The sequence below is a fragment of the Odocoileus virginianus genome, chromosome 6, assembly GCF_023699985.2.
Source record: "Odocoileus virginianus isolate 20LAN1187 ecotype Illinois chromosome 6, Ovbor_1.2, whole genome shotgun sequence".
NCBI classification, from domain to species: Eukaryota; Metazoa; Chordata; class Mammalia; order Artiodactyla; family Cervidae; genus Odocoileus; species Odocoileus virginianus.
This window is the reverse complement of record NC_069679.1, coordinates 49,248,709-49,272,903: the sequence shown is the minus strand read 5'-3', so window position 1 is coordinate 49,272,903 and position 24,195 is coordinate 49,248,709. Positions and strand designations below refer to the sequence as shown.

At 39.6% G+C, this 24,195-nt stretch overlaps 1 protein-coding gene across 9 annotated transcripts in view; it reads left to right on the top strand.

Annotated features, from left to right (window-relative positions):
* GALK2 (galactokinase 2) overlaps positions 1 to 24,195 on the top strand; it is a 146,066-nt gene that overhangs the window by 87,725 nt on the left and 34,146 nt on the right. For all 9 annotated transcript variants that reach the window (XM_070469301.1, XM_070469306.1, XM_070469304.1 and 6 more), the window contains 3 exons: positions 4,522 to 4,620; positions 6,177 to 6,329; positions 14,113 to 14,323. In XM_070469301.1, the coding sequence (XP_070325402.1) occupies positions 4,522 to 4,620; positions 6,177 to 6,329; positions 14,113 to 14,323 (463 nt within the window). The remainder of the gene's footprint in view (positions 1 to 4,521; positions 4,621 to 6,176; positions 6,330 to 14,112; positions 14,324 to 24,195) is intronic.

Below are 24,195 nucleotides of genomic sequence, written 5' to 3'. Positions count from 1 at the left end.
CACTGTTTAATTTGGGAGCCCATGTGATTTTTGGTTTTTTTCCAGGCTGCTTCAAGAGAAGAACCACACAAGGGGCTAAATTAGCCTCATTAACTACCTTCAGTAGCTTTAAAAGAAAATCTATGAATAATGCCAAGTTTCTCCTAACTGTCCAGAGGGCAGGAGTCAAAATAGAAATGAGTTTATTGGCTACAAACTTTTGGAAGAGTTTCTCGTGTAATCAGATTGTCTTCCCCAATGATTCTCAGGAAGGGATAGAGCTAAATGCCACAAGTGACTAGAAGTTTGGAGATGCCTGGGGTTCTTGAAATGCTTGAAATTACATTGGAGCAAGGGGGATGAATTCCTCCTTGGTTAGGACTTTGTTGTTTTTGCTTTAGGGTTCTCAGGTTGCATGTGAGTGTGTTGAGGTGTGTATGTGTGTGTGTGTGTGTGTGTGTGTGAGTCAGGGGGTGTATAGGAGGGGGTTGGGGGAGAGGAGAAGTGGATGAGCTTCAAGCATCAGGAATTGGGGCCTCAAATTTGATTTGGTTTGTTCTTAAAGTTAACTTCCGATGGACTTCTTTTCATACACTTTTGTTAATGTGTTTTTGAAAACTCCTTATTCTCATGAAATCTTTTGATATTTTATATAGTTCAAGCATGTATGGAGTATTTATTGTCTTTGCAAGTCACTCTGCCTGATTATACCTCTTGGGGGACATTTTATGGTTCTATTTTCAGTGTCCCCATGGATAGAAAGGGCAAGGCAGGCTCACATGTTTCCCCAACATCACCCAGAATGAAAGGCATTCTCTGCTTCTGTTTCCATTCCCTGCTGTTAAGGTCCTCCATTAATGGTTTTGAGTTCAGGTCATGCCACCTCTGGCTAAGGCTGTGGGCCTAGCTCTAATTTTTGCTTATTGTCAGAGCATGCAAGTTTTTCCTTTAACAGGATTTGAAATTAAAAACAACCAACCAACCAAAAAAGCCTTTTGTTTCTAGTTTCTTCACATCTCATAGCCATTTAGTATTTGACCTTTTTGCTTTTAGTATGGAGGTAAAGGGCAAGGGCCACTGGGAAAGCCAGCCTTTGAGCCTGTAGTTAAAGTGTATACTACAGGCATGTTTTGTTTGGCAAGCAGGGATTGCCCTCTCCGTGTCCCATCTCCCTCTCAAAAAATTTTAGATTGGAATGCTTTAAATGGAATACAAACTCTCTTGTTTGTCTTGAGTTGCATTACTCCTTACTGTTGAACTGGTTCTCCTAGGGTCACTAGGAAACTCAGAAAAGTTAATCCATCTGTCTAGGGTCACATATGTCAAGTTGGCAGGAGAGTTGGGGCTCTAACCAAGGCTTGAGGCTTCTGATACTGGTTTCTTTCCTCTATTTCATGCATTATGGGGGGACTATAAAGTCAGTAATCCTTTCTTTCATCTTTCAAATTTCTTATCTTCACTTTCTTTTTGTTTTCCTCCATTAAAACTCTTGGTTATTGTCTGTCTAGTAATGAGATACACATGTTAGAGTTCAGCATGAGAAGTAGCAGCAAAGTATTGGGATGTCCAGAACCTTGCTGTTGGACTCTTCTTGACACAGAGATGCTGGGGAGTCCTGGGTCCCTCTGAATCTTGAGATAGATAGTCTGCAAAAATTAGCATATTTCCATTGAAGTATTCAGTTGCTGCCACACATTCAGAGATTTTTTAAAAACAATAAGCATACTTCTTGATGCTTTAGTGTCTTTTCCCTTAAGAAGGAGAATACTTAAAATTTGAGGATCTCACTTATCATTTCATATCTCTTTGAAATAGTAGAAAAAATAGATTATGTTATTTGGGTATATTATTTGGCAAGGGGTAGGGGTGTAATTAAAGTCCATTGTAAAATAACAGAAACTTTGGAGTTAGGGCACGTGGAATTCAAATCCTGGCTTCTCCACTGTCTGTGTCTGCAAGTCTCTTTTCCCTCATCTGTATAATGAGGATAAGAGGGTTGTTTGGAGACCTCAAGGAGATAATGTTCACAAAAGAGATAATGCCAGGAACTTAGCATGTAAATATGACTGCTGTTTTATAAGAAAAGTGACTGTGCATGCTAAGTTGCTTCAGTCATGTCCAACCCTATGGATTGTAGCCTGCCAGGCTCCTCTGTCCATGGGATTCTCCAAGTAAGAATGCTGGAGAGGGCTGCCATGCCCTTCTCCAGGGGATCTTCCCAACCCAGTGTTTGGGCCTGTGTCTCTTGTATCTCTTGCATTGACAGGTAGGTTCTTTACCACTTGCGCCACCTGGCATTGCTGTTGTGGGAAGGCAATTTTTCACACTGGCCCCTGTCACTTATGTAGGGACCCATGTCTCCTTAGTCCTCATAGAATCATGCATATACTTCTCCTAGGTATATTATTTCTTTATATTTTAAAATCCAAGTGTTTTGACCTGTTTGTTACTAGTTTTTAAAAAATGTGCTTATTTTGGAACATTGCCATCTCTGATGTGTTCATCAGGCCACACACAATGTGCGTTATGTCAAAACACCAAGCTTACCTCATGTCATGAGGCAGTTAGCATTAGTGAATCCAGCAAGGAATATGACACAGGATCTATCAGATGATGCTTGGGCAGCTAGTCTCAGAAAGTGAAAGCAGCAGGTGCTTATTGAGTATTTTGTATGTGCTTAGGATTGTATGAGATAGGGAACACAGAATAAATACTGATTCTATCCGTTTCTCACAAGACTGGCAATTTTCTGGGGTAAATATTAATAGGTGTGATTGAAACCTGACACTATTAAAGAGTAATAATGAATACTATGTGATTCAGTTGTGTTTGTTAAGTGGATTCTGGTCTGAGCACTGCGTGGCCTCCCATAGACTGATGGACAAAGATGCAAGGAAAGCCATACTTACAGCATGGTTTGGTAAATGGGCATAGAGTTTTATACAGGGAGAGAAGAAGAGGGATTGTATGGTAGATGTGTGCATTTCGGTGGTGGCAAGGGCTTCAGGGAGAGGTGACGCTTGAGTAGAGTGAGGATAGAAAACCACACTGTAAAACGCACTGAGGGAGTCTGGGTGTGATGGAGAACAGAAAAGAACCCTGGTCTGAGTCGAGGGTTTATGAGGTTAATGGTAAGAGAGCAGGCTGGAGATGTGAGCAAGGGATAAGTCATTAGAGATGTTGTGTACCGCGATGAGAAGTACGATTATCAAGGCACTGGCAACCAAGCAAGCAAGAGATGATTATAGCAGTGCTTTAGAATGATCACTTTAGGAGAAACTTCCAGTGAAATAGGTGAGAAATAAATGCTTGAATTAAGTCTTAGAAGGAAAAACTGAATGAATGAATGAATGAATAATAGAGTAAGTGGATGATACTATCAGTATTGTAGGGATGTAGAGAAACGGGATGCCATAATGGGAACAGTATTGAAGGAAGACTGTATGATGGAGGAAGATTTGAATGGCTAGTCGGCCAGTCCAGTGACTTGCCCATAGTAGGTAGCCAATAAGCTGGATATTGAATGGCAATAGGATTTATATGAGAGAAGACAGGAAATAATGCCAGGTTACGTAAATGTGTGAGACAATCATGGAGACAAATATAATTGGAAAAGAGTGGTAGATAATACAATTTGATGTACAGATTGGTTGCATATTTTGGAAGGCTTTGAAATGCCACATTGAGGAATATGAACTTATTTTATTAATCAATAGGAAGCCACCCACGATTCTTAAACAGATATTTTGACATTTCCAGTTTGGATTAGAAATTTGTTCATTTATTGGGCCTCGTCATCTTGATTGGAGGAAGATGTGTTTGATGAGATGATGCTGGTCCTGATTCTTATGTTTAATAGAAATGCCATAGAGCAGCATTACTTTTGGATTGGAAAATAAAGTTGGGTGACCTCACTTTGGCTGTGGGGAGACTGTGCAGTAGTACACTGTTGGAAGACAAAGAAAGCTGAGGCAGAAATGAATGAGTGCCCATATGAGATTTTTTGATGATGCTCCATCCCTCTCTAAACTGGCAAATAAAAAGATGGTAAAAACTGCTTGCTCTGAGGAATCTTTTAGGGATAGCAAATACAGTCAGTCTCTTTATGTATTCAGGTTCTGCATCTGCAGATTCAACCAACCATGGATCAAAAATATTCCAAAAATATTTCGAAAAATTTCCCCAAAGCAAAACTTGAATTTGCTGGGCACTAGCAACTATTCACATGACATTTTATTTACAACTATTTACATAGCATCTACATTCTCTTATAGGTATTATGAGTATTCTAGGTATTATAAGTATTTTAGAAATGATCTAAAGTGTAGGAGATGATGTGCATAGGTTATATGCAAGTGCTTTGACATATTACATAAGGAACTTGAGTATCCTCAGATTTTTGTTAATCAATGCTCTAGGCAGCTACTATCAGTGGATCAGAACTGCCCTGGAATTCAAACCCATCTGTCATGTCTGGAGTGGAAAATGAATGAGCAACAGATTATGATGTACTCACAGTGCAAATCAATTTTACTTTTCCAGGTGGAGCTTGCAGAAATCTGTGCCAAGAGTGAACGTTACATTGGCACTGAAGGAGGAGGGATGGACCAGTCCATATCATTTCTTGCAGAAGAAGGAACTGTAGGTGACGTTTAACTATTTGGAAATGTCAGCTTGGGAAAGTTCATGCAGAAAGATCCTCAGTTTGTTTCTAGGCATCCTGTTCTATTAGGCTGTATTTTAGGATGATATTTCTTAACTCCTTTGTAATTCAAGGTTTGTTACCAATTCACCTACTCCATTTTATGTTGATCACCTCTCCCTTAAGCTTTCAGAATTGTACCTCAAGTCTCTTTTCCTCTCGTGTTTAGGGTTTTTTCCTCCTTCTAATTCATTATTAGTATGCAGTTTCTCAACTCGTTAGTTACTGGGACTTCTTTTCCCGCTCTTGTCCCAAATCACTTCATCTCATGGCGTTTTCATAATCTCCGGTTGGTTTTAAACCCCAATGTTAGTTCTCTTGCCACATATATTCACAACCCCTCTTTTTTATGATTTACTCTATGGTATCATTTTTCTCTGTCAACATTTTTGGGGCTTTAGTGGTAGGGAGAAGAATGCTGACAGGAAGCCAAGAATGAATTCCTTAGCCAATACTACTTCCCCTTGGCTAGGCTATAACTCCCATAGGCAGAACAGAGGTTTTGGTAGTTGCCATAAACTGCCCATTTCCAAAATAGAAACATACATTTAAAAAAAATCTTTTCTTAGGATTCCTACAGGCTTGGCTATTTTCCAAGAATACCTGGATTTCTTCCTATTAAGAGTATTTGTTGTTGATTCCCCTAAGCCAAAGACAGGAGACATGAGGAAACCTGGTTTAATGCTAAGAAAATACTCTGGGTGTTTTGGATGAGACCTGACAAGTAGACATGATGGCAAGAGTCCTGTTGTTAATATAAAAGTTAGGGGTAGATTCTTAACAAAGTCCAAATTCTTTGGGTTTGCAAAGCACTTCATAATCTGACAGTTGGTTTACCAGCCCTCCAATTCTATCATCTCACCATGCCTCACCCCTCAACCTCCAAGCTATAGCTAAATTGCAATACCCAAAACTATTAACACCTTATGTTGTTTTTGGCCTTTGAACTTTTATATACTCTTTCCTTTTCTTGACATTCTATTTGGGTAAACAAATCCTCTGTCTGTTGTACTTTTGTTCATCCTTTAAGACTCAGATTTCCTTTTTTTTTCAGAGGGGCCTACACTAGGCTATATCTAATGAAGTGCCACAACTATGTGTCTTTGTAACTTCCTGTCCTTGCCTACCATTGTAGCACAATGTGGCAGTGTGTTTGAGTACTTGACTGCTTTTCCCACTAGACTGTAGTATCTATGAGGGCAGGTACAGTGTCTGTCTTGTTCACTCTTGTGTCTCCAGTGCCTACTAGAGTGTTTGGAAGTCAATAGAGGGAGGGGATGTGTGTATACTTAGAGCTGGTTCTCGTTGTTGTATGGCAGAAACCAACACAGCATTGTAAAGCAATTATTCTCCAGTTGAAAATAAAGATTAAAAATATTTGAATTGATAAATGAATGCATTTTTGGGAAAAATTTTTACTAAGGTAAATCATAAATGTTTAAGCAGTTTTTGAATTCTGTACTTTACATCTCACCTGTCATTTTTTTCCCAATAGGCCAAGTTGATAGAATTTAGTCCTCTGAGGGCAACTGATGTGAAACTCCCAAGTGGAGCAGTGTTTGTGATTGCCAACAGTTGTGTGGAAATGAATAAGGCAGCAACTTCTCATTTCAACATCAGGGTGATGGAATGTCGGCTGGCTGCAAAGGTATGGACTTGGCAAATTAGTGAAACTTGAAGTAGGTTTTCTCTTGTTCTTTTTCTCTTTGTTCCCTATTATTTTGTCTCTTTCTCTAAAATTTAGGGCAACATTCTGACAGCAGTAATATTATAACTGAAGTTTTTTTTAGTATAGAGCAATTTGATTTCCAACTCAGGACATACATAAACCTATAGGTATGCCCTGCAACATCTAGCTATTTAGAAGTTACTTGAACTTCACAGTTGAGTCTTCTAGCATGGCACTGGGGAGATGATGATACCTCAACTTATATCTGTGAAACACAGGCCATAGGTTAGGTATATGGGTGGAGAAAGCTAAGTTGGAGGCGATTGTTGGGAGATGACCATAACTAATCGTGTTTCTTCAACAAAAGTGATGATAGCCTCAATCCTTGGTCCTCTTACATGCACCATTGGCCATCATTGGTCCCTCAAAAAATGCAGGCTTGGTATCTACTAGAGAAACACAAACCACAAGGTTTGTGTTCTCTGTTCCCAAGTTTAGAAGACACTTGCCAGTCAAGTCTCAAATCTACTTAGGAAGTATTTGCTGAATGCCTTTAGTGAGAAATGTTTTACTATTAAACTCTTCTGATCAGTGCATATATGAGAAGTAGTGCAGTTAACCTTTCAGTGTCACAGACTTCAGTGAACTTTATTTTTCCCTTTTTAGGGCAAGCCTCTTCTTTCAGGAGATGGAAGAAATTAGTGTCTTATTTGTTTAAGGGCTTATTCCTGTTGACTTTTTGAGATAGATGAGTAAGTGCTGCCTTCCTGAGGAGACTTCAAACATACACAACATTGTTTTCAGAGTTTATCATCTATGAGATCCATAGGAGAGCCAAAACAAGTACAAGATATGTGAAGTGGGTTCATGTTGTAATGACTCTTTTCCAAAGATATAGAAGAAAAAGAGAAATAAAATTGTGGTGCTGAATCTCTGTAGTGAAAAGTTGTCAGAATGGGATGTGGGGGGATGTCTTTTTGCAGTTAATAGAAAAAGGGCTTCTCCTTTGTAAACGGTAGCTGAAAACCTTAATCTACTGCAGAACCTTCTGTTCCTGAGGCTGTCTTCTGAGTTTAACTGTGTAACGCCATGTGCATTTTAGAGGGACTTTAGTCAGTGAAACTGATTTTCTGCCACATACTGCTCCCAACTAATGTAGATAAAACTCATTATTTTAAGTACTCTGAATTTTTCTCTCTTTTAAAATGTGGAGGAAAGAAAATTGAAGGGCTTTATCAAGATGCAGAATATTTTGTAAATTATGTTGCTGCAAGTCATGAGAATCTAAGATTATATATATGTACAAAAGAGGAATAAAGATAAAATTTATTGCTAGTATAGAAAACAGCTAATATAAGCTATGCAGATAGATCTTGATGTTAAGAATATGCTCATGCCTAGTGAATGTAGACTGTAATTCGACTAAGCATGTTTTCCTTATAATATGGTGCCATCTTTCCACTTTCAGCAACATATGAATGAGTATAATTTTTATTTGGAAATGGTCTCATTAAATCAGGAAATAAACTCTCATGTTAAAAAAGTAAAGAAGCTTTTCTTAATCTGAGTAAACTTTCTGCTTTCAGACAATAAAAAGGAAGGGTCAGTGGAGAAATGATAAATCAAGATAGCTTTGAAAATGAGACTGATTAGGTAGAGCTCCACATGGCAAAACTGTAATTAGTAATGCTTATTTTTTCCCTCCTATTTTCCTAAGATCCCTTTTTGAAAAATGAATACCTTTATGTGTCTCCATAGCACAGGAAAGGACACTAAACCAATAAAGATGGTTTTTCTTTGTTTTGCTTTAATGTTCACAGTTTCTTCTGTTCTTACGTCTTCCTTCTCTCTTTCTGTTCCTCCCTGCTCTTCTTCTAACAGCTTCCCAAAACTAATTAATGCAGATGCACTTAAAGTTAGAGTCTTTAGAGGCATTTCAACTGAAATTTAAAACATTTCAAGGCAAACACAATAGAGATTTATAATTATAACTTGCGTAAATGATTCTTTTAAGTGAAGCACATTTTAATGTTCTTAAATTAACAAAGTAACCAGAAATCTTTAGTGAGCAAAAATTTTTTCATATTTTATACATATTCAGTGGCTTAAACTTTTCCAGAAATGCTTTATGTCTATTACAAGAGAGTATCCCTTAATTATATTGAGGGACAAAATGTGTGATGCTGGAAGGAAGGGAAATTATACTGTTGGCATTTTGCATACCCTGAGCTTCTTGTGGCATCATGTGAAGCAATGAAGAAGGTTTCATGCAGTCCTTTGACACTTCAAGGAAAATTTACAGTGTGACTTTTTTTTCCCACAGAGCCTGTTTTGTCAGTGGCCATCACTCATTCAGTAGTTTTTAGCTTCTGCCACTTAGTGGTCAATATGGAGCTTATTCTTCGTGTGGTGAGAAGTGGGCATAACATTTTCAGGGCTTCTGCAGTTTTTTTGGAATCTGAGTGGAGAAAAACCAAACACCCAGGAATGTAGCCAGTTTCACTCGTCCTGTTGATTTAGTCGAACTCACTCTGCCAGGACGCTGGCATGGAGTATTCCCAGGACAGTGAGTCCCGGCCGCTGGGCAGGGCATGCACACACTGGGAATAGGGTCTATGTGTCGGTGGAACCAGGTGTAGCAGGGTCTTCAGTGCCATGCTGAAGATCACCCAGACTTGGTCCTGGAAGCAGTGAGAGCTGCTAATATTAACAACATATTCTAGAGACATTAGGTTGGCCAAGGAACTTTTACTTGGTTGAAGAGAAGTAAGTCTTAAAGTGTCAGTGGGATGGGATCACAAGAGAGGGATGCAAAAGGAAAGAAGCTCTGACTGGACCTAGTGAAAAGTCACGTATAAGGCTGTGACTGGGTTTCTGTCTTCCTTTTGGTATAAATGCTATTACTTTGAGGACGTTTTCCCTGACCACCCTCCCCACTTCCATTAAGTTAAATGTCCTTTTATATGCTCTTGTCACATCCTATATTTTTCCACTATAGCAGTTTATCACATGGAGGAAGTTCTTCACTGTATAATTATTACTTGACATCTGTCTCCTTGGGTTGACTGTGAGCTGCATGCAGTCATGAGCCGTGAGTGCTTCATTCACAGGAGCGAACATGCATTGCATGCAGTTGTGTGTAAGTGAAGGCTAAGTGTTGAGTTGAAAAGGGCTGTAGTTTTAAGCTGAAGTGATGGATGGAAAGCATAGTGCTGCAACTCATAGGTATGGGGAACATAGGGTGGAAGGTAGGAAAGTGGGAGGTGATGACACTTGCCTGTGTTTTCTTACAAGTGGTTAGAAATTGGAGCTTGGCATGTTTCTCTTGGCTTGGGCAAAACCTTCAGGTATATTTGTTTTGAGATAATAGTTGAGACTAAGGACTGAGTTCAGTTTGCTATACCTAGAATGGAGTTTGGAGAGAAGGTGACAAGAGAAAATCAGAAGGCTGGGGGGTTAAACTTGGGAGATATCTTTAGTAACAACAAAAGGAGAAAACTGAGTCATGGGTGGAAATGTAAGGACCAGAGAGGTGAGAGGGAAGCCGGGAAAATTCAGTGCCACAGGGAATGTGAAGAAGGTAGGTAGTAAAGAATCCCAGAAGCCACCAATTTATGAAGGAATAAGAGGACTGAGAAATCCATGGCTTTGGAAGTTCTTTTGGAGATAAGAACCACCTCTCGGAAGCCATCTTCACCAGTGAGAGTGGCCACGGAGGGCTCAGAAGTGGTGACCTGGGTCCCTGGTTTTAGTTGGCAGACAGAGAGAAGAAACGAAGAGCAGCAGCTTCAGTTAGAAGAATTTGATGAGTGGAAACACCTGTATATGTTTGATGGCCTAGGAAAAGGTGTCCTGTGGGGAAGGTATAACCAGAGAGACATTATTTAATCTTTACTGTAGCTTATGAGGTAGCCATTCTGTATCCCATTTTACAATAGGGACTTTCCAGTCAAAGTGGTTTGTGACTTGTTCTAGGTAAATGCAGGGGTCCAGCCTTCTTTTTGCATTGTGCCCCTTAGGGGTTGGGCATGCATTAGCTCCAGAGCACCAGGCTTGAGGATGCCTTAGAAAAAAGATAGACTGTGCTGAGCGTACAGTGAGGATTGTAGCAGAGTCATTCTGCACAGTTTTGCAGATTTCTTCAAACTTATTCTGTGGCCTGCAAACTAATATGGAGAACATGGAGAGTGGGAATAACTAACACTGAGGAAGGTCAACATTGTGAATGTGTTCATGATGGTTACGGACTCAACATGGGCACGGAAGTCACCCGGGGATGGCTCCATATAGCTGGAAGAGGGTGAGGGGAAGATAGCAAAAAAAAAAGTATCCACAATAAAAAGTTATGTATAATCCCGTTTATATCAAACTATATGTGTATAGGCATGCATGAAGTATGCATAAAAATGTATCATAGGATGTAAGATGGGAAATTGATGGTTATCTTATTGGGATGATTACAGATGATTTACTTCATCATTTTTTTTTTAAATCCTCCAACTGTTATGTGTTTCTTCAAATTTAAAAATAAGCATGTGTGATTTATAGAACCCAAACCACCAACAACACAGCTGCTTTTGTTGTGTGGAAAATAACTTGTCAGAGAAGGGATTTGAAATTTTATCCTTTGATGACCTAATGAGGAGAAAGACTTGGTACTTTCCCCATTGATTTGTTAATACTGCAAAATGTAATGAGAAAGTCAGAGAGAGGTGGGTTCTTACAGATAGGCTCCTGAGTTAGGGTCCATATGTTAGCACTTTCCTACCACACCCTCTTACTGGAAGCCCCAGGAAGCCTCCCGGACTGAGGATGTTTTTCAGTTGGAGGAGAGTGCTGATTTTGCATGTGGGACAACCTGTAAGTCTGGGGAGCTAACACCCTTGGAATCAGCCCTCCATCAATGGTAGATGAGAGTTAGGGGATAAATACCTGAGCTTTCTGGTCAGAGTAGGACACATCTGAGCTGGATACATACAGGTCCCAGAGGGCCCAGCAGGCCCAGCCTCACATACTCCCTCATCATTCATTGCTCTTTGTATTGGCTTCTCTTCCTGTCTGGTTTCCACTCCTCTGCTAAAACTTCTCTGTGTCATCTTCTCCTTACAAATTCTTGTCTCAGAGCCTGCTTCCAAGAGAAATCAGCCTAAGACAGGGTCTCAGCACTATTTATGTCTCAGCACTCTTTGCATGACTGTGGACAGAATATTCACAGACTGCTTTCTTCTCCACAGAGCATCAGCCAGGCTGATGCTCCCAGGAATGGAATCTGAAATAGTGAAAAGAAAATGGTAGATGCTGGCAAAGAACTGCTTTCTCTGATATCCCCAGCCTGCTGCTGAGTGAGGAACTTGTCACAAAATGACCCCTAGCCCTGCTTCACAAATGTGAAGTAAGGCCAGGCACCCGGGCTGTGAGTGGCAAATTCCTTCATGAAGTTCTGTGTTTGGGCAACAGATCTTACCCACCCACTTCCCTCATCTGCAAGTCATCTTTACGTTTCCTGAGCCAAATTTCAACGGGTTTAGGCAGCTTTCCTGTTTGACTCCTACAATGTAGTAGACTACTCAGGGCCTCCTGGCTGTGCAGCTGTCACTGAGGGCGTGTGGTAGAGTTAATCGAAATACACAGTGAACTGGCTCTGTGGACCCTCCAGCTGAGGGTTAAGTGGGCCCAACAGCAAACTGGGATATTGCTAGTGTCTCTGTCTGTGGAACAATGGCACACAGAAAGGCAGCCTTTGAAAACAACTTTGCAGACTTTCTCCCCACACAGTCCTGGGACAGTTTCCTGGGACCAAGTGCCTGAAGCAATGTAATTTGTTGAAGTGACACCAGGATTTGGAACTTGGAGATGGTGTGTACTGAAGGGTTCTTAGGAAGAGCCTATTCTCACCACTTAGGGATCTTTCTTTGATTTTTTCCCCCCACATTTCCTTCTTATTTTAGAAGGAACTCATCAAAGTGTCTTTAATCATTGCAATGTTCACTTCTAACACAAATCTTAGTTTGTGTTTAGAAACCATTTCTAAGACTTGAGTGGTGATTTGAACTCATATGAGTAGTGTGACATAGATATCAAGCATAGCCCATTAGGAATGTGACCCTGGGGAAGCAAGAAAGAGGTGCAGGATGTGGGATAAATTCCCAATTCAGTTCTTACTAGCTAGGTGACTTTGGGTAAGTCACTCATCTCTTAAATAAGGTAATACCTTTCTCAGAGTTGTCAAAGGTGAAAAGAAGTAAAAATCACATTTAAATCATATGGCATCATACAAGTGTGAATTTCTTAACTTCATTGCTTATCTCAGTTGGATTTGAATCTGTGTTTTGAGAAAGCATAATTCTAGATCATCCACTTTAGCTCTATTTCTGTATAAAATAAATATGTTGTATGTTTTTCTTTTGTTTTATGTATGTCTATAAGTTTTCTGAAATTATTTTTGGAATACATTGGGTATTCCAAAAATAACCCAGTTGGGACCACGAATGAATGAGTTTAATGAGTGAATGAATCCGTCTGTGGAGGTGTCAGTCAGTTCAGTACTGCTAAGAAACATTAAATGTGCTAAGCAAACAAGGTCAGAAGAAAGGTCTTAGTTTGTGTCCTTGCTTTTGAAAATGGCGCCATGTTCTGTGAAATAATTGAGTAGAAACATGTGATTTTATGGTCCCCTTCTCCAGTTCTGCTTTAAAATCATTAACTCCTTTCAAATGTATGAGCCACAGTTTTAAAAAGAGGATTAATGAATATAAGAAACACTGTTATTAACATTCTTCAGAACTGAGTGGCCCTAACCAAAATATAATGGTCTTTTGGTAAATCTGCTTCCTGTCAAAAAGAAAGAAAATCAAATCATCATCATAATAGAAGAGTAAATCAGATGCACATTTCCCTTCTCTTGCTTGCTCCTTTTTGCTGTTTGCATTGTCTGTACCTGTGGTCCTCACACCCTGGGAATGAATTTTATAGACCTCCAGGGTGAGAGATACCTTCATTATCTTGACTGTCACCTGCTCTGCAGGGCTCAGTCAGTGGTTTGAGGAGAATGAAGGACACACATTCTGGAGTGTGGTTCCCGTGAGTGGACCTGGCTACAAAAGTTTGGATTATACTCACTTTCCCCAGCGGATTGAGGGGGTGACTCAGGATATAACTGGAAGCCAGACCCTTTTCTTGAGGCTGGAGAAAAATAGAGCTGTACTACTACCAACGACCTAATGAAATGGTTTTTCATAAGGTCACCAATGAGGTTTTCATTTAAAATCTGGGACTTGACTCCAAATGCTAGATACTTAAATTCGTTAGCCATTTCAAAGAGGCATGTGGTAAACAGGAAGTTCTCTAATGAAATCAGGCATTCAGTGTCTACCTCAGGACTCAGGTCATGTGTGAGATTTGAGTAGTTTTCTGTAGACTTTATAGAGAGCAGTGTTTGGGGGATGAACTGAATAGGGACCAACTGACAAAATTATTCAAAGAAATAGCTCTGAGGAAAAGTGGTGACAGGCAAAAAAAATCAGTGGGGGATTATTATTATTATTTTTTTTTTTTAGGAAAAATACCTAATTAGCCTGTGAGTGTCACACAAGCATGTTTAATTTCAAACATCTGAACTCAGAGTTCATTTTCAAGCAGTGGTGGGAATTGTGAATAGGTTGAATGGGAAAAAAAAAGCTGAAAGTTGAATTTTGCTCATTAAAATAGTGTATATCAATTTCCAGGATGAAAACTGACCATATGTCTTGGTTTGAATTTGCAGCTCCTGGCTAAGCACAAAAGCTTGCCATGGAAAGAAGTGCTGCGGCTAGAGGAGGTGCAGGCCAAACTGGGGATCAGTCTGGAAGAAATGCTTTTGATCACAGAGGACGCCCTTCATCCTGAACCCTACAGCCCTGAGGAGATCTGCAAATGTCTGGGAATTAGCCTGCAGGAACTCAAGACCCAAATTCTCAGTCCGAACACTCAAGATGGTGAGTCTGCTGCAGAAAATAGAGCATGTGTTGTTCCCCCACCCCCCAGGTGGAAAGTTTCCGTGCCCCATGGATTTTTACTGATTTTGAAGCATGCTTGAGGGAATTTGGAAAATGTATGTATTTCGGTAAACTTAATTATCTAGATTCTTGGCTTCATTAAATTCATTCTTACTGATTTGCTATATGCTGGATTTTCTTGTGAGACAAAGGTGAATAACACACACTCTTGCCCTCAAGAAGTTCCCAATTCACCATTGTAATTCTCCTGCTTTAGCCTATGCCAACCACAGAATTATAATGGTCAGGGAAAATTCACTGGACGCATCGTGCATTTTTTCAAATGTGAGCCCAACTCATTTTAGGGATCAGAAACCAAAGTGATAATCTAATAATATATTAAATGTAAATTTATAGTTTGTTTTGGTATTTTAAAATTTTTATAGGAAGCATCTTGTGGCACCTAGAAAAAGTTATGTTACCTTTTTCAGTGAATTTCAACAACAAATTATTTCTCACTTGAATTAAATCAGGATCTGAATAACCATGAGAAACATATATAACCCTTGTCATGCAGTTAGTATACCCTGTTTCTAGTTTTGTGATTGCCTGTTTTGAAGATAATGGATATCAGGACATGTAATTCATAGTGTTATCCAGTAGAAAGCAAAGAAGAACTAAAGGGCCTCTTGATGAAAGTGAAAGAGGAGAGTGAAAAAGTTGGCTTAAAACTCAACATTCAGAAAACTAAAATTGTGGCATCTGGTCCCATCACTTCATGGCAAATAGATGGGGAAACAGTGGAAACAGAGACTTTATTTTTTGGGCTCCAAAATCACTGCAGATGGTGACTGCTGCCATGAAATTAAAAGTTGCTTGCTCCTTGGGAGGAAAGCTCTGACCAACCTAAACAGCATATTAAAAAGCAGAGAGACATTACTTTGCCAACAAAGGTCCGTCTAGTCAAAGCTATGGTTTTCCCAGTAGTGATATATGGATGTGAGAATTGGACTACAAAGAAAGCTGAGCACCGAAGAATTGATGCTTTTGAACTGTGGTGTTGGAGAAGATTCTTGAGAGTTCCTTGGACAGCAAGGAGATCCAACCAGTCCATCCTAAAAGAAATCAGTCTTGAATATTCATTGGAAGAACTGATGCTGAAGCTGAAGTTCCAATACTTTGGCCACTAGATGTGAAGAACTGACTCATTTGAAAAGACCCTGATACTTGGAAAGATTGAAGATGCAAGGAGAAGGGTACGACAAAGGATGAGATGGTTGGATGGTATCACCGACTTGATGGACATGAGTTTGAGTAAGCTCTGGGAGTTGGTGATAGACAGGGAGGGCTGGCGTGCTGCAGTCCATGGGGTTGCAAAGAGTCCGACATGACTGAACGACTGAACTGAACAGATCCAGTGAATCTGGTCCTGCTGCTCGACACTTACAAAATCAATTACGTACTCACAAATGTCGGTAGAAAGATGGCTTTAATTAGAATGCCAGCAATCCTGGGAGATGGTGGACTCAGCATCCCCCGAAAACCACCTCTGAAGATTCTGTTCGGCCATGAAAGCTTTTAAAGGGAAACAAAAGCAATCCCAGTTAATCACTGAGATAGGGGGTTAGAGTCATTTCCATTCCGCACTGTGTGCAGGCTTGTTGACACCTTGTGATCTCTCTCTAGATGTGATCTTGTTCACACAATTTGTTCAGGAGGTTACTGAATGGGAAACTAGGGAAGAGATCTGGTCATCTGTTAACTAGTCTTTATTTCTACTTCTTAGACAAAGAAGTGACAAATTAGGCAAGATTTTGTGTGATTAAAAGATTTGCAAGATGTCCTTGGGTTGGAGATGAATAGAGCATGGGGTGCCTGGTTTAAAAGTTTGTTATAACATAGCTTTCCTGAAGTGACAAGAGCAGGGGATTCCTCTCGAGGGTGGTCTTCTGTAAAGAGCTGCTTGCAAATCCCTGCTTGTCAGAACATCATTCCATTTCTACGATATTAGGGGTGAAGGTCTTTCTTCTGTAACTTTTTCATGCTGACACAGGATGCCTTATTCTACAGAGTCGACATTGTCACCATGGGTTTGTAGCATATCTTTGCAGACAATTTTAATTGTCCATTAACATATATAGGCCAAGAGAGCTACAATTGTTGCTCACAAAGATATAGATTATTATGAGCAATAATGGTAATCCCATTCTCTTGAGAAGAGTTCTTGGAATTGTGCTAGCCATAGATTCAGTACTGCTTAAGTTTAGGTCATGGCTACAATTTGGTCATCATGCAGTTAGCTTTTTTCTCTAGTGGAAGTTATAGATAGTATCTATAGAACAACTCAGGAAAGTGCATCAGACACTGAGTCTGTGATTCTATTGCCCTAATGATTAACCATTTCTTTTTTTTTATTTTATTTTTTTTATTAGTTGGAGGCTAATTACTTTACAATATTGTAGTGGTTTTTGTCATACATTGACATGAATCAGCCATGGATATACATGTATTCCCCATCCCGATTCCCCCTCCCACCTCCCTCTCCACCCGATCCCTCTGGGTCTTCCCAGTGCACCAGGTCCGAGCACTTGTCTCATGCATCCAACCTGGGCTGGTGATCTGTTTCACCCTAGATAATATACATGTTTTGATGCTGTTCTCGTGAAACATCCCACCCTCGCCTTCTCCCAGAGTCCACAAGTCTGTTCTATACATCTGTGTCTCTTTTTCTGTTTTGCATATAGGGTTATCATTTCCATCTTTCTAAATTCCATATATATGTGTTAGTATACTGTAATGGTCTTTATCTTTCTGGCTTACTTCACTCTGTATAATGGACTCCAGTTTCATCCATCTCATTAGAACTGATTCAAATGAACTCTTTTTAATGGCTGAGTAATATTCCATGGTGTATATGTACCACAGCTTCCTCATCCATTCGTCTGCTGATGGGCATCTAGGTTGCTTCCATGTCCTGGCTATTATAAACAGTGCTGCGATGAACATTGGGGTGCACATGTCTCTTTCAGATCTTAACCACTTGTTTTTGTACTAAGGGGCAGGGGGAGGAGGCTACTGAAGGGTTCTGCTCAATTCCAATAGGATGTTAAAATATTGTGAAATCTAAAGCAATACTGGTTCAGCAAATCAAATGGTTCCTTTTTTTTTTAAGTAATTTTTAATTGGACTATATACTTGATTTACAGTGTTGTTAGTTTCTGCTGTATATCAAAATGAATCAACCAGGCATATACATATATCCACTCTCTTCTAGACTCCATTCCCATATAGTACATTACAGAGCACTGAGAGTACCCTGTGCTATACAGTAAGTTTTTATTAGCTATCTTTTACATACAGTAGTCTGTATATGTCAATTGAAATGGCTCTTTTGTATAGTGCCGTTTTTGTCATTGAGCTGAAGTGAAAAAAAAAGAAATTCACAATTCAGTAAGCATCTCTTTTTTCTTATCCTTTCTTTTTTCATACTCATTTTTCTGATTATCATACTTCTTATATAAAAGGATTTAGGTTAGAGCAGAGCTCATGACTGCTGTGGAACCACATTCTGAAACACCAGGGAGTCTTCACAGCTTAGGTTGACACGTGTGGCTCACTTAAGCATGGAGGCCTTTTCTGTTTGTCTACTGGTTTTATACTATTAACATAAAAAACCTGAGACAGAAGCCAGGCAAATGTTGGAGCTAGAGCCTTGGAGTGGCTTCTAAGAAGTAAAGGTTGTCTATTTGTGAGACATCAGTGGTGGGAGCTGGGACATCTAGCTAAGATCCAGTAGCCTCTTTGTGAGGTAAAGTTGGGGATGAGAACTTAGCGGAAAGATCAGGGCCCCACATCCGCCCCATTCACTTCAGTTCTGCAACTGGGTTTTGACTGCCTACAGTGGATTTGCCTACTAATGGCAGGCAATTGCTACAATTGCTGGCAGCTATAGGATAAGATAAGGAAATCTTTTGAGGGCAGGGATAAGGTTTTGGTTCTCAACACTGTTAGACCCAATTTAATTTGATGAATATTTGTTGAATTTCTAGATGAACAAATTGGCCTATATACTTCATCAGACTTGCCACCTGTTTTTTTAAAAAATAAAATCTTCCTGGAATACAGCCATCTATATGGGCTATGGCTGCTTTTGCACTGCAATGACAGATTTAAGTAGTTGTGACAGAGTCTAAATGGCCCACAAAATCTAAAATATTTACCAACTGGCTCTTGGCAGATAAAGTTCGCTGACACCACTCCAGAAAGGCAGTAGACCAAAGGGTAGCCATAAGGCCTGGATTAAGATCTCAGACTTTTGCTTTTTTTTTTTTTCCCAGACTTCTTTATTTACTAGATTTGGGACCTGATTTGAAAGTTTTTAATCTTTCTGTTATCTTGGTTTTTCCACGAAATAGGCATAATAGAGAGAGGTACTTAAAGAAGTAATTGGTGTGATGTGCTAGGAACAATGCTTGGTAATGGAGGTTCGCATAAACATCAGCTACTTCTACTGTTTCTCTTCCCTCTCCTGCTTCCCCCACTCTAGGCCCTGAGGCTGAGCATCGGGAACACAGAAATAAACACAACAGGGTTTGATACTTAAGGAGTTTACAAAATAGTGGTGGAAACAAATAAAGAAAAAACTGACCCAGCAGGAAGTAATAAGTGCAGTGAGGGAGGTGTTCTTGGGTCTAGGAAGACCAGAAAAGAAAGAAGTCAGAGCTGGCTTTACGAAGGAGACAGCAACCAGACAAAAGTTAGAGAATAAATAGAAATTTTCTAGGTAGACAGGGAGAAAAACTTCCAGGCAGAGAGGAGTAAGAGAGGAATCCAGAGAACTACAGACAATTGAATGTTTTCTGAAAATAATGGTGAGTGATATATATCAGGTTGATTTTGTAGATAGGCCATCATCAACACTTTGTTAAATACTGTGTGCAAGTGTTTTATGGATAATGGGGAAATTCATAAAATGTTTGTTGAATAAAGACATTGGGTAGGTCATTGGATAAGAAGCGCTTCCAGGGGAATAGTCTTTATTCTTTGACTTAAGACATCATCCAGTTTCTTATATTTAGCAAATATATGTGTTAACTTCACTGGGCTGGATATTATGCTGGATGCTGGGATACAGAGATAAGTAGGACATGGTCTCTACTTTATAGTGACCTAGTGTCTGATTGGTGAGGGTGCTTCACAACAGTCACAGTGGATAATACCCATGGTAATAAAGGTATTTATTATGAGTCCTGAGTGTGGAGACGAGAGTGACTAAATGCCTAGAGAATGTGCCTTGAATTTGAGCTAGATTTTAAAAGAAAGTTATGGCCTTCCCAGGAGGAGAGTGGTGACAGGCCATTTCAGGCAGAAAGTAGAGTCTGGAAGACAGACATGAGACAGGGGGTGTTTGAAAAATGTGTCAAGAGGTCTTGTGTGCAGTATGAATTGGATGCCAAAAATATTGGCTAAAGGGATGCCTGTTCTCTTCTTCATCACAGAAAAGCCTGAAATGGGGGATTGTTGGTGGACATCTCAGTGAGTAGATTCTTAAAGCTATAAAGGGCAGTTCAGCTGGAATTGATGATTGCCTGTGTCTAGAAAGGAAGGGAAGGAGGGAGGGAAGAAAGGGAAGAAGAAAAGACATAGATTAGGAAGGCTGAGGTACAGATGCTGGGAAGTTAGGGAATTATAGATGGGAAATGATTTTGGAGGCAGGATGATGAATTTCTGGTGATGTGGCAAGGCATCCAAATAAAGATATAGAGCAAGTAAAGACCCAAAGTATATAATTAGATTTTGGGGTTTTTGGTTTTAAGAGGCAAAGAGACCTTTATAGACATTGAGAATATTCACTGTCAAATGATCTTCATAAAGCAGCCTTTTCATGGTGTCATTTCTTAGTTGAGAAATTTTTAGAGGTCCACCATTACCTATCGCCTAAACTCTTTAACGTGAATGTTAAGTTTCTCCTCAGTTTGGCCTTAACTCTGTTCTGTCCTGTCTCCTGTTTGAGCCCATACATCCCCATTTGGACAATGTTGTTTAGGCTGAACCATCCCACTCATTAATTGCCTCTTTGTCTTCCCTTTAATCCTAACCATCACTGCCCATTCCTCTTTTCTGAAATATGTTTCCTACCTATTATAAAAGCTCAATAAATTCTTATTTGTATCCATCTCCGTGTGAAGCCTGTTCTTTGTCTGTATCTCTGTTCCTTTTTCTCTGCATCTGCCTGTCTCCCTCACTTCCCACCCCTCTTTTGAGTAAGCTTTTTTTTTTTTTTTTTAAATAAGTTAATTTCTCAGAAAACTCTGGAAAACACAAAGGATAATTTTCTAATCATAGGATATGCATTACTATTTATGTGTGTATTTAAGTTTTAGCCCCATAAAGAATAATGATTTCATTGTTTTTTATAAAATTTATGAATACTTGATCTTATCTCTTTATCGAAAATAACTTTCCTATTGGCCCACATGTATGACTTTCTGTAATTTATTTAGGTTTATTGAGTGCAAACAAAACCTATGTTGTACAAATGAATCTATTTTGTAATTCTGTCATCCTCAACTGGAGAAGGAAATGGCAACCCACTCCAACCCACTCCAGTTCTAGCCTGGAAAATCCCACAGACTGGGAAAGCCTGGCAGACTACATACAATCCATGGGGTCGCAAAGAGTCGGACACTGAGCGACTAACACTATCATCCTCAAAGGATTCCCCCTTTTGCTTTTGCAATGCAATAAGTTAAAAAAACAAAAAACAAAACAAAACAAAAAAACCATGAACATAAATCAGCCTGTGGGATTCTAGAGTCTCCTAGATTAATTTCACTTGATTTACTCTCTGAATCCAGCCATCTAGCCTCAGCCAAATTTCATCCTGAATGCTCTTGGCATGCAGCTTTAACTTTAGGAATCAAAATCCGTTTTTATCTTTGTCTTGTTCCTTCTGAGTCTGTGTTTGACTGGTCTAATTCCTTAGGTAAATGCTTCTATTACCCCTTTAGAAAATGTGGTTCTTGTTGAATGTGGCATTGTCTTTAGAATGTATGAGTAGAGGCATAGATGACATGTGTCCTCAGCAGGGGACTCAGGAGGGTGCCACCACCCTGTTATTCGAGGTGTCTACACTTTAACATGCTTAGTTTTGACTTGGACGGATTTTCCTGTCATGGAAATCCATGATCCTCTGTTCTATTTCTGCTGGAATTCCTTTGTTCTTTTACCTGGATAACCTGGATATGAGTGTGAGTTGGGAGATGTTGACCTTGAGGTGAGAGTACAAGGAGAGATGTTTACGGTCAAACTGTGGCTTGTAGCCTCTGCTAAACCAGTCAGAGTTCGAAAAGACCATGTTCTTTTCTTTTCCCAAATTTCTAATAATTAGATTTAGAAATGCTCAGAGACCATTAAAATTTAACACACACACACGAAGCAAAATTCTCAAATCCTTTAGACATTGTTTAAATGGCTATAATCCATCACCAGGAACTGGTCAGGAAAAATTTAAGGATTATTCTTTAGGAAAAAAATTAAGGATTATTTGTCAGGTGGCCCAGTAATAAAGAATCCGCCTGCCAAGGCAGGAATGCAGGAGATACAGGTTCAGTCCCTGGGTCGGTAAGGTCCACTAGAGGAAGAAATGGTTACCCACTCCACTGTTCTTGCCTGGAGAATCCCATGGGCAGAAGAGGCTGGCAGTCCATAAGGTCACAAAGAGTCAAATGCGACTGAGCATGCACGCATGCACGCCCGCCCACAGATAGGAGTTATATAAAAATGTGGCCTAAGATCTGAGTTTCTTGAAGCTCAGGGTCCAGGCTGATTTGGGAAGGGTGTTTTCTCAGGTGTGACCCCAGAGGAAAAGGTGAAGCTGTGGAGAGAGTCAGGAGAGAGGCGCATGTGTATCTAGCACAGGAGATAAGTCAAGGACACACATTGGAGGATAAACAGGGGAGTCTATGAATGACTAAATAGAAACTGAGGTAGAAAATGTGTCAGTGCTTTGGGCACTAGTTTGACAAAGGAGGGATGTATTGGGATTATTCCTTTTGGGAATGCTCAGCCTATGTTGGGAAGATCCTCTGGATAAGGGAAAGGCTACCCACTCCAGTATTTAGGCCTGGAGAATTCCATGGAATGTATAGTCCATAGCATCGCAAAGAGTCGGACACAACTGAGCAACTTTCACTTCACTTCACTTCTGCCTATGTTCCAGGTTGGGTGGCCCTGTGCTTAGAAGCACTCTGCCAGGTGGACACTAATCTCCTTGCTTTGATTACCAACTTTGCCTGTGACTATGTGGTGACAAAGTGCTGTCCAGTCGCTGACTAATATGTTTGGATCCTTAATCCTTGTGAAGTCACAAGCAATAGTCATGACTTTTGAGCAAGTATAAGGCACTGGCATAGAATGCTGTTTAGGAAGATATCTGCAGTAAGAAAACAAACAAACAAAAACTTACTTTATTGTTTATACAGTACTCTTAACTGTATCATTTGATTTGAATCTCACAATAACCCCAGGGCACATGGTTATCCTCGTTTCACAGATGAGGAAACTGAGGTCATAGAGTTACATGTAGTTATAAAACTAGAGAGCTGGTAAGTGCTGGAGCCAGATCCCAAGTCCTAGTCTTTTGAGTTAATCCAATACTCTTGCTGCCTTTACTTTTTAATATTAGTGTATTAATAAACTGGCTTTGGCAATCCTGTGCCAATAAGGGAGGTAATATCAAGTTTTGATTTTTCTTACCTAAGATTTTCTCTTGCAACTAAAGAGAAGTGATGAAAGTTGGTTACCTTGTGGTTACAGAGTTTCCTTTTGGCTATTTCCCATTCTGGTGCTCTTGCCTTAGAAGATGTAAAGCCATGTGGCATCCAGTAGCTTGCTTAATTTAAGGAGCAAACTTAACTTGGCCAGAATGTGCATGAGCTCTTGTAAAGCCATGAGAAGTGTTGTGGAATTTTCTTGTTTGATAAAAAGTTTGATAAAAATCCATGATAGTCCTCATGGATTATCTTATCTACATCAAAGAAGAGTAGTCTTTTTTTATCTAATGGAGAAATATAAAGGTACTTCACAATATAAAAGGAGTCAGTAATTTCAATTTCCAATTGTGTTCTCAGTATCAAGGAAATTGATTTAAAAATAGCTCATAAGATATCAGGTACTACATTCTATGATTTTAACACATTAAATTGTTCTTACAAGAAGTTTGAAGAAAAGTTTTTTTATAGAAAGTGTAGAAGAAACTCCAAAGGGTCTTTCTAGAATTTACAGATATTGGTTGAGCAGAAATCTTTAAAATTTGTATGATGAACTTCGAATAAGGCCAAATAAAAATGAGTCCTTTAGTTTTGTCTTTTGTTTTCATTTTAACAAGATAACAGATCCTTCTGGAACAATATAAAAGAATAAATCAAGTAACTATTTTTTGTTATGCACAAAAAATATGCTTTAGTTGTTCTGGAATACAAGTATGGAGAAAATTTGCTTTCCCTTTTTCCTTCTTCCCCTTTTCCTTTCCTCTCTGCCTAGTCCCTGTTTCACTTCTCAGCTCCTGTTGACTTCTAGCTGTCTGGCCACAGATGGACTTTACATCTTCTAAGGCAAGAGCACCAGAATGGGAAATAGCCAAAAGGAAACTCTGTAACCACAAGGTAACCAACTTTCATCACTTCTCTTTAGTTGCAAGAGAAAATCATAGGTAAGAAAAATCATAGGATCATGCTATGAGTAAAGCTTCTTCAATTTCTAGGAAAAAATGGGCTGAACTGTTAACCTAGATCAGTTGGGTTGATGCTTCCTTCCTCGGTTTTCCTCTTGCTCTTTCACGTGTGTGCATCATACACCCCCATCTATCAGCT